The sequence below is a fragment of the Mustela nivalis genome (genome assembly GCF_964662115.1).
Source record: "Mustela nivalis genome assembly, chromosome: 16".
Taxonomy (NCBI): domain Eukaryota; kingdom Metazoa; phylum Chordata; class Mammalia; order Carnivora; family Mustelidae; genus Mustela; species Mustela nivalis.
In genome coordinates, this window is record NC_139035.1 from 27056144 (window position 1) to 27066387 (window position 10244).

The following is a 10244-nucleotide window of genomic DNA, read 5'->3' on the forward strand; positions in this document are numbered from 1 at the left end:
CACAGGGTCTGCTTGAGAGAGTCCCTTTCTTCCTCTCCCCACCCCTCCTTCCTCCACTTACATGCAGTACATGTTCTCGCTCTCTCTCTAAAATAATAAATGATAAAATAATAATAAAATCTGTAAAAGAAGAAAACCCAAATGACTCCACCAAGGAACTGTTAACTGATAAATGATTTTAATAAAGATGCAAGATAAAAATATGGCATTCCTCTATAATAATGAAGTAGCAAAAAGAGAAATTAAGAAAACAATCCCATTTAGAGTTACACCAAAAAAAAATAAAGTACGGAGAAAATATTCTTTGAAACTTAATAGTTTGTGTTAAGTAAGTGGCCTTTGTATGCATTTTCTTGTTTAATTTATGCACTTTTCATATGTTAGAGTAATTACTGTGATTTCTCAGTCTAGCACAGGGTCGGTCATAATCGTCATATTTAAGTGAATATAATCTCACACTAGTATGTACATAAACAAGAATAAAATCATTAACGCAGGCTTCTGTAGTAGTAATCTCTCTTTCCTCCATCTCAACCACTTTTCCCCTTACCAGATTCATTCTCTCTATTGCAAACAATCTTTTAAAAATGTAAATCTCATCCATTCTCTCATCTTTGCTTCTCCAGCAGTCAGAATCTTTACCATAGGTGTCAGGGCTCTGTTACCCTTCTCCAGCCTCCTCTTAAACCCATTTCCTCTTATTGATCTGCATCCCAGAGGTTTCATGACTCAAAAATCATAAGAAAAATAATCTAGCTTTGTATCTTAAGGAACTAGAAAAAGAAGAGTAAACTAAGCCCAGGTTAGCAAAAGAAAGGGAGTAACAGGGCACCTGGCTTTCTCAGTCGGTAGAATGTGCAGCTCTTGATCTCCAGGTCATGAACTCAAGCCTCACATTGGGTGTAGATTTTGCTGTTTAAAAAAAAAAGAAGAGGGGCGCCTGGGTGGCTCAGCGGGTTAAAGCCTTTGCCTTCAGCCCAGGTCATGATCCCAGGGTCCTGGGATCGAGCCCTGCATCGGGCTCTCTGCTCAGTGCAGAGCCTGCTTCTCTCTCTCTCTCTCTGCCTGCCTCTCTGCCTACTTGTGTTCTCTGTCAAATAAATAAATAAAATCTTTAAAATAAATAAATAAATAAAAATAAAAAAAGAAGAAGAAAAAGAAATAAAAAGATTAAAGCAGAAGTAAATGAAATAGAAACCAGAAAACACTATGGATCAATGAAACTAAGAGCTGATGTTTTGAAAAGATAAAATCGACAAATCTTTAGCTAAACTGAGTTAAAAAGAGCAAGAACTCAAAATCAGAAATGAAAAAGGAAACATTACAACTGATATTACAGAAATACAAAGTATTGTAAGAAACTGATATGAACCAGGGCGCCTGGGTGTCTCAGTTGGTTGAGCATCTGCCTTTAGTTCAGGTCATGATCCCGGGTCTGTGATTGAGCCCTGCATCGGGCTTCCTGGTAAGCAGGGAGTGTGCTTTTCCCTCTCCCTCTGCCACTGCCCCTGCTAGTACTCTTTTGCTCTCTGTCAAATAAATAAATAAAATCTTAAAAAAAAAAAAAAGAAAGAAACTTTCCTTTGAAAGTTTGAGCAATTATATGCCAACAAATTGGATAACCTAGAAGAAATAGATAAATTCTTAGAAATATACGTCCTAATAAGACTAAATGGAGAAGAAATAGAAAATCTGAACTGACCAATAATAATACTATTGAATTAGTAATCAGAAACATTTCAAAAAAGCCCAGTGCCATGTGTCTTCCTGAGCAAATTCTATCAAATATTTAAAGGTGAATTAATACCAGGGTGCCTGGGTGGCACAATTGATTAAGTGCCTGAATCTTATTTCCGGCGTGGGTCATGATTTCAGAGTTGTGAGATCAACTCCTGCCTCAGGCTCCTCATTGGGTGTGGAGCCTGCTTGGGATTCGCCCCTTCTCCTTCTGCCCCTCCCCCTTCTCCTAAAATTTAAAAAATATATATATTTTTTTAAAATAAAAAGGTGGATTTAATACCAATATTTCTCAAACTCTTCCCAGAACTTGAAGTCAAGGGACCACTTCCAAATTTATTTTATCAAGCCAGCATAACCCGGTTACCAAACCCAGATAAGAACACTATAAGGAAAAAAACTACAGGGGTGCCTAGGTGGCTCATTTGGTTAAGCTTTTGTGGATAAACAAGTTTAAAAAAAAAGTAAAACTGTCTTTGTTTGCAGATGTGATCTTTTATAAGGAAAAACCTAAAGATTGCACCAAATACTGCTGGAACTGATAAATGAATTCAGTAAAGTGGAAGGATATGAAAATCAGTTGTGTTTGTGTAGACTAAAAGCAAAATATCTGAAAAAGAAATAACACAATCATATGTACAATAGCATCAAAATCAGTAGAATACGTAGGAATAAACTTCAGGAAGGGAGAGATCTGTATGCTGGAAACTATAAGGTATTGATGAGAGAAATTGAAGAAGACATAAATGAAAAGATATGCTGTATTCATGGATCAGAAGAATTAATATTGTTAAAAAGTCCATACTTGGGGCAGTTGGGTAGTTTTCGGTTTAGTGTCTGACTTGATTTCAGCTCAGGTCATGAATAGGAGATCGAGCCCCATGTCGGTCCCCTTGCTCTGTGGGGAGTCTCTTTGGCCTTCTCTCTTGCCATCTCCCTCTACCCCTCTGCCCCTCAAATAAATAAGCCTTGAAAAGAAAAGGAAATGTCCATACTACACAAAGTCATCTATAGGCTTTTTGTAATCCCTATCAAAATTTCAAAGGCATTTTTCACAAAAGTAAAAAAAAAAAAAGAAAGAAATCCTAAAATTCATAGGAATCACAGAAGAACCCTGAATAGCCAAAGCAGTCCTGAGAAAGAACAAAACTGGAGGCAACACACTTCCTAATTTAAATTGTTATAGGGGCTCCTGGCTGGCCCAGTCAGTGGAGCTTGCAGTCTCACAACTCAGGGTTGTGAGTTCCAAGCCCCACACTGGGTGTTAAGATTACTTAAAAATAAAATCTTAAACCACTTTATTACAAAGTTGTAATATTCAAGATAGTATGATACTGTGTAAAAAACAGACACCTAGAACAATGGAAGAGAACCAAGAGCCCAGGAATAAACCTACTCATATGGGTTCAACAAATATTCAACAAGGGAACCCTAACTACTCAGTGGAGAGAAAATAGCTGCTTTAATAAATGGTGTTGGGGCCACTGGATGTTCACATGCAAAAGAATGGAATTGAACTTCTATCTTACACCACTCACAATAATTCAGTCAAAATGTGTGAAAACTTAAAAGGAAAACCTGAAACTGTAAATCTTCTACAAGAAAACACAAGAGAAAAGCTCCTTGACATTAGTCTTGGCGGTGATTGTTAAGATAGGACACCAAAAGCACAAGCAAACAAAAGCAAAAATGAGTGGGACTACATAAAAGTAAATGCTTCTGCACGGCAAAGGACTTGATAAAGAGTTAATATCCAAAATATATAAGGAACTCCTATAGTTCAATAGCAAAAAAAAAAAAAAAGTAAGTTGAAAAATGAACAGAGAATCTGAGTAGACATTTTTCCAAAGAAGACCTAAAAACGTCTGCTACAGGAACATGAAAAGATGCTCAGTATCACTTATGATCAGGGAAATGCAAATCAAAACCACAGTGCAATATCACCTCCTACCTGTTGGAATGACATTAACCAAAAAGACAACGGATAACTTTTGGTGAGGATGTGAAGAGAACCCTTCTGCCCTGTTGGTGGGAATTTAAATTGGTGCATTAATTATTGAAAACTGTATGAAGTTTCCTCAGATAGTTAAAAATAGAACTACCGTAGGGCCCAGCAGTTCTATTTCTGAGTGTCTGAAGAAAATGAAACTAGTGATTCAGGAAGATATCTGCACCTCCATGTTCACAGCAGCATTATTTACAACAGCCAAGATAATGGAAGCAGCCTAAGTGTCAACGTTTTTCTAGTGATGTCTCCTCAGGCAAGGGAAACAAAAGCACAGATAAACTATTGGGACTAACACCCCCAATAAAAGCTTTTGCACGTCTAAGGAAACCATCAACAAAGTAAAAAGACATCCTACTGAAGAAGATATTTGCAAATGATATATTGCAAATGATAAGAGGTTAGTAGGCAAGATATATAAAGGACTTCTACAACTCAACACCAAAAACAAATAATCCAATTTAAAAATAGAGGGAAAAAAAAAAAGAGAGATTTGGCAGAGGACCTGAATAGACATTTTTCCAAAGAAGACTTCCAGATGGCCAACAGACACATGAAAAGATTCTCCACATCACTCATCATCCGGGAAATGCGAGCCAAAACTCCAAGGCGATTTGACCTCATACCCGTCTGAATGGTTAGAAGTAAAAAGAAATAACACGTATGAGCAAGGATGTGGATTAAAGGGAAACTTCATGTGTGTTGGTGGGGATATAAATTGGTCTAGGTACTGTGGAAGACAGAATGGAGGCTTCTCAAGTAAGTAAACATAGAACTATCGTATGATTCAGTAATTCCGCTACTGGGTATTTACCTGAGGAGAACAAACCACTAATTCAAAGATACATGCACCCCAGTCTATACCGCAGCAGCATTTACAATAGCCAAGATACGGAAGCAACACAAGTGTCCATCAGTAGGAAAATAGATGGAGAAGATGGGAGAGTATGTGTGAGCATACGCACAAGCAATGAGTATTATTCAGTCATAGAAAGTGAGATCTTGCCATTTGCAGCAACATGGTTGGATCTAGAAAGTATTATAAGTGAAATAAGAGAAAAATGCCATAAGATTTCACATTCATGTGGAATCTTAAAAAACAAAACAAATACAGAAACAGACCCATAAATAGAAGAAACTGATGGTTGCCAGGATTGGAGAGGAGAGATGGGCATAAGCAGTGAAGGGGAATGGGAGGTACAGGCTTCCCTTATAGAATGAATAAATCATAGGGATGAAGGGTGAGGTGCAGGGATTATAGTCCGTGGTATTGTGACAGAGTAGTGTGGTGACAGGTGGTAGGTACACATGCGGAAGCACAGCATAATGTATAGACTTGTCAAGTCACTGCTGTAGACCTGAAATTAATGTAACCATATTTCAGCTGTACTTCAATAGAAAAAAGATTTTTAAAAAGTTATGTAGCTGCCCTATTCATAATAGCTCAAAACTGAGAACTGCCCAGATGCCCATCAGCTATAGAGTGGGTAAATGAATTAACGCTCTATCACCACCAGTGGGAACAAACGGATTAGGGCACATGCAGCCGTACGGAGGGGTCTCACAAGCGTGTTACTGAATGAAAGAAACCAAAGAGAAATGAATGAAAAAGAATGGCATGATTAGATTTATATAAAACCTAAAGAAGGAGAACCCATCGGTGGCGTTTAGTAACCAGGAGAGCTGCTGACTAACAGTGCCTGTGTTCAGTGTCTACTACGAGCCACAGGACGGGGCTGGGGTGTTGACGATGTGTGTTTGCATTCCGGTTGCTTATTACAGAGCTGTTCTGTTAAAAGTGAGGGAGCTTCCCACATAACAGTTTATGGATTCTTGCATATCTGGGTTAAATTTCTTTTTTTTTTTTTTAAAGACTTTATTTATTTGACAGATATCACAAGTAGGCAGAGAGGCAGGCAGAGAGAGAGAGGAAGGGAAGCAGGCTCCCTGATGAGCAGAGAGCCAGATGCAAGGCTCGATCCCAGGACTCTGGGATCGTGACCTTCAAACCACTGAGCTACCCAGGTGCCCCTCTGGGTTAAACTTCTATAAATTTTTTAAAAATTATGTTGGGAGCATGCCAGACATTTCTGTCCCTTGTCTATTTGTGTGTACCCAGATGTTAAGGTTCACGACTGTGTCTAAGGTTTTTTGGGGAAACTGAGTGCATTAGTGGCTCTAGCCCTGTGTTCCCTTACTCTGAGCGTTGACTGAAGCATATAGAATAACTGTGCACATGTGATCGGTGTAATAATATTGTGACTTCCCTTAGGACGTGGCCGATGGAGAAATTGCTGCCCTTCCCCGGGATAGCTGTCCTGTTAGAATCCGAAATCGGTGTGTGATGACGTCCCGTCCACGTGGCGTAAAGCGGCGCTGGAGGCTTAGTCGTATTGTCTTCCGTCACTTAGCAGACCACGGGCAGCTGTCGGGGGTCCAGCGAGCAATATGGTGACCCGCTCCAGAACCCACTGAGCAGGGAACCCAGTTCTGGCAAGAGGAGGCTTCTCTAGTAGATGAAAACTTCGTTTTATAGGGGTCCAGGATGGGAGTCTAGTCTACCTGATGCTGCCTACAGTTAAAGTACTTTTTAATTTTAAATGAAGAAATTTGGTGGATGTTTCATTTTGTCAGAATTCTGGCTATCTGCGGATTCTCTCTTCTCTTGGACTTAAAAATTAACCATACTGTTTCTATGCATAGAGAGTACAAGGAGTAGAGTAATAAAAAATAGTCTGTGAAAATATTTTCTGTATGCCTGCCTTTTCCTTCACACTTAATCTTTTAGCAACACATGAGGGTTCTTGTATTTTTTAGGGGCATTATTTCCTAAAGCAGAATTATCTCGTAGTTAATGCAGCTCATGGACAAGTAGCTCATCGGGCAGTTTGTCAGATGGGCCGGCTTCCCCGAGCTGCACAGCACATTGTACCGCTAGCTCGTTGTTACGGAAACGATGTGTTAGAAGGTGCAGCTGGTGTTCTTGGTTATCTAACTCGGCCTCTGCTTCTCTGCGTGATGGCTGGAAAGAGGCAGAAACACTCACTCAGTGTTTTCTTGTTCCATCTTCAGCGGCCTTTGGAACAAAAGGTCTCTTAAAGCCTCCAAAGATGTATCCAAGCAGCAAAGTTTTGTTGGAATAGTATATATTTTCTTATTTCTGGTTTATCTATAACAAATGAATAAAGGTTGCAAAAGATTGTTTTGTTTAGTAACTCAACAGTGATCAGCCCAGTGATAAAAATGCCCAGGGTGTGAGTATGGAAGCACCCCCTTAACATCTGGAATGTGTTCCTGGAGCTGAAATCTGGACTTATATCAGGAGGCAAGGGATGAGGTTTTTGCAGAGGGATCCGGGGGATGGAGGCACGGAGGCATCAAAGAGCGTGACTGCAGCCCCTCTGTCGTATGAGAACCATGAAACACAAGACAAAGGCCGTATCATGGAAGATACATTATGTGAAGGTAAGACTTCATTGAAATGCCAGCGATTAGGGGCGCGTGGGTGGCTCAGTGGGTTAAGCCTCTGCCTTCAGCTCAGGTCATGATCCCAGGGTCCTGGGATCGAGCCCCACATCCGGCTCTCTGCTCAGCAGGAGTCTGCTTACCCCTCTTTCTGCTTGCCTGTCAACTTGTGATCTCCCTGTCAAACAAATAAAATCTTAAAAAAAAAAAATGTCAATGATTGGAGAGTTTTAAGCAGAGGAATGATCTCATCAGTCGCTTTCCAGGTAACTGACAATGGCGTGGTAGATCTGGGCCACGAGCAGAAAAGCTCCCGGCAAGATAACCAGTTGGGAGGATGTTGCAGTCGTTCTGCAAAGCCAGGGCGTGAACAAAGGTAGTTGAGGCAGGCACAGGATAGGTTGTAAAAAGTCTTACATAGAAAATTGGGCAAGACTTAGAGACTGATTATATTTAAGTATTAAAGGGGACTGTGGGCTTCTGTTAGGGATGACTGAACGGATGGCAGAAGGCAACCCCCAGATAGAAAATACAGGCAAAGAATCGTTTGGAGGAAACTAGGCATGTGAGTTCAGGTTTCAGTCGTGCTGTTTGAAATGCCTTGGTCTCCCCAGTGAAGAGGCCCGGTGTGCGGCTGGATAGCAAGGATCTGCAACTGTGGTGGAGGTGAAGCTGTGAGAGTTCTCACAAACTTTGGATTCATGTTTCCCAAATTGGTATTACAGCTTACCAGCTTGAATGCTCTAATATCCCAACTAGTAACTAGTGTTAATCAGATTAGAACTAGAACCTCACACTTGTTGATTTCCAGCGTATCATTGATAAGCCACCCTCTTTTCATTTGTCTGCTTCAGGTGCCCAAGCATGATCCATCGATTTCATTTGGTTGCTGGGCCTCTCACTCGTTTTGAAGTCACTGGTTTGCGTCCAGTAGGATGGCCAACATTTGGCTGTTTGCTTCTTCATGTGTCCTTTAATTTATTCCCCATCCCTAAAAACTTGGGAGTTACACTGAGAGGCTTGACTAGATTCAGGTTTAGATTTTTAGGTGTGGATTTTCCCGTGTGCTGTGTACTTTGCCATGCCATCAGAAGGCAGCTTTCTGGTGTCCTCCCACTGCTGGGTCCTGAATTCTGTTAACTTGATGAAGGACATTTGGTATTTCTTCATTTTCTGGCATAAGATAATGCAGGCTTACCTTGTATATTTTCTGCCTCACATAAGGGTCCCTGGTCCTTTTAGTATGAAATGTTTAGAGACCACATCTGAGCACTAAGAATGCTGCTGTTTGCTACTTAATTCTGAATTGTCATTGCCTTTAGGCCCTTTTGGGGGATGTTGCTAAGAAATATGCATTTAAAAAAAATAATGTAAGTTTGTATCGATTCTGTTATTTGTTAAGGTATAAACTCTTAATGACTCGAGTTATTCATTACCTTTATAATACATAAAAATTGCTTCAGCATACACCGATTTTACTCCTAAGTGATCAGTGTTAAGACTCCTGTGGGTTTGTCTTTGAACTCCCATTGCATTAGCAATGGAGAGTCAAAATACTGTGTTCTAAATCACTTGCAAGTATCACGTTTGTTGCAACTTGGTTAGGTTTGTTTTCAAATGTTAGGATTACTTTTTATTTAGCTTTTAAATTGTTAAATTTTAGATGGTTCTAAAGTCAAAATTGCAGACAAAAATACACTCCCAAGTATGGTTTCCATCCGACCTCATCCTTTTCCCTACTGGTAACCATTATTAGTTTGGGGTTACTCTTCTAGTTGCTTTCTGAAATAAGTAAATATGTATATATGTCTGTGTATTCACCTGTCTCACCCTTTGGACATTAAGGTAAGTATACCATAAATAATTTTCTGCACTTTGTTTTTTCCTGGATCTTGATCATTCTGTATGTAGAAATAGTCATTTCTTTTTGTGACTATAAGAACCCCCTCTCCAGCTATTTATTCAGATAGTCCTCAATTAATTGGCATTTGGGTATTTCTATTTTTTGCATTTATCATTCATTTTTGCCAATATTAGCTGTGGGAAAGAGCCTAGAAGTAGAACTGTGAGTCAAAAAGGATAAATGCATATATAATTCTGGTGGGTATTACCAGCTATGCTTCTGTAGGAGTTTTAACTTCTACAACCTTTATTATTCCATTCCTGTATTGGGTATTTCCCTGTACTCTCAATAGGTTGAACTTCTCTAAGTTTTTCCAGTAAAAGATAGTGTTTTTTTCTTCTGAAGGAGGGGAGCATCTTTAGTACAAGTTAAAAGTTATATTCCTTTTCCTATGAACTTCGTAATTTGGAAATCCTCAGTTATGTCATGTTTTGGGGGTTACTGTGGAGCTTTTCTGCCACATGAACACTGGTTAAATTACTAATATTTAGCTTTATTACTTCTAGATTGTAAGTCACACAGTAGTTTCTTTCACTCTTAGGTTAAGGTGGAGTTCTGTCCATGTCTCCTAGTACCCTCTGGCTTTGTTCTTACATTTAGATCTTTGATCTGTCTGGCTATGATCTCAAATGCCCAGCTCTCCTGCAGTTTTGAAATGCTGTTACTATATTCTAAAACTTCCAGATGCCTTGGATCTTTTTGTTTGCTCTATTTATGTACCAATGTCGGGAATTTTATTGTAGAGGTTGTGTCTAATTTTTTTTTAAGTTTTGTTAAATTAACAGTCACCCTATTTGTTAATTTTAAACCCTACCAACTTTTACCCTACACCATGTTTACCAAATTATCCTACTAACTGTAGTAGTTTTGGTTAATCCTCTTGTATTTTTTATTAATCGCTTTCTCTTACCTGATTGCATTGATAAACATGATGTAGTAATAGAGATCACAGGAGTCTTGCAGTTTGCTCTTAACTCTGGATTTTTTGGGGGGAGGGTGGAATTCTAAAAGAAATCCTCCCTTTTAATAAGCCTTTCCTGACATACTCCTAGAGAGGTAGAACTATTCCACCAAACAAAAACCTAGTTAACTTTATTGAATATAGAAATAGATGGATGTTTGTTTTATGGTCAC

General features: G+C 39.3%; 1 protein-coding gene and 1 long non-coding RNA gene across 3 annotated transcripts in view; one reads left to right on the plus strand and one right to left on the minus strand.

Annotated features, from left to right (window-relative positions):
• The window catches only part of MRPS14 (mitochondrial ribosomal protein S14), a 28448-nt gene extending 21960 nt beyond the window's left edge, over positions 1-6488 (plus strand). For both annotated transcript variants that reach the window (XM_082704452.1, XM_082704451.1), the window contains exon 3: positions 6015-6488. In XM_082704452.1, the coding sequence (XP_082560578.1) occupies positions 6015-6197 (183 nt within the window). In that variant the 3' untranslated portion in view covers positions 6198-6488. The remainder of the gene's footprint in view (positions 1-6014) is intronic.
• Positions 6185-8582, minus strand: LOC309850490. Its single transcript, XR_014304275.1, has 2 exons — positions 8218-8582; positions 6185-7642 (listed from the first exon to the last, which is right to left on the minus strand). It is a non-coding gene; the product is annotated as an uncharacterized lncRNA (long non-coding RNA).
• Between the last annotated feature and the right edge of the window lie 1662 nt (positions 8583-10244).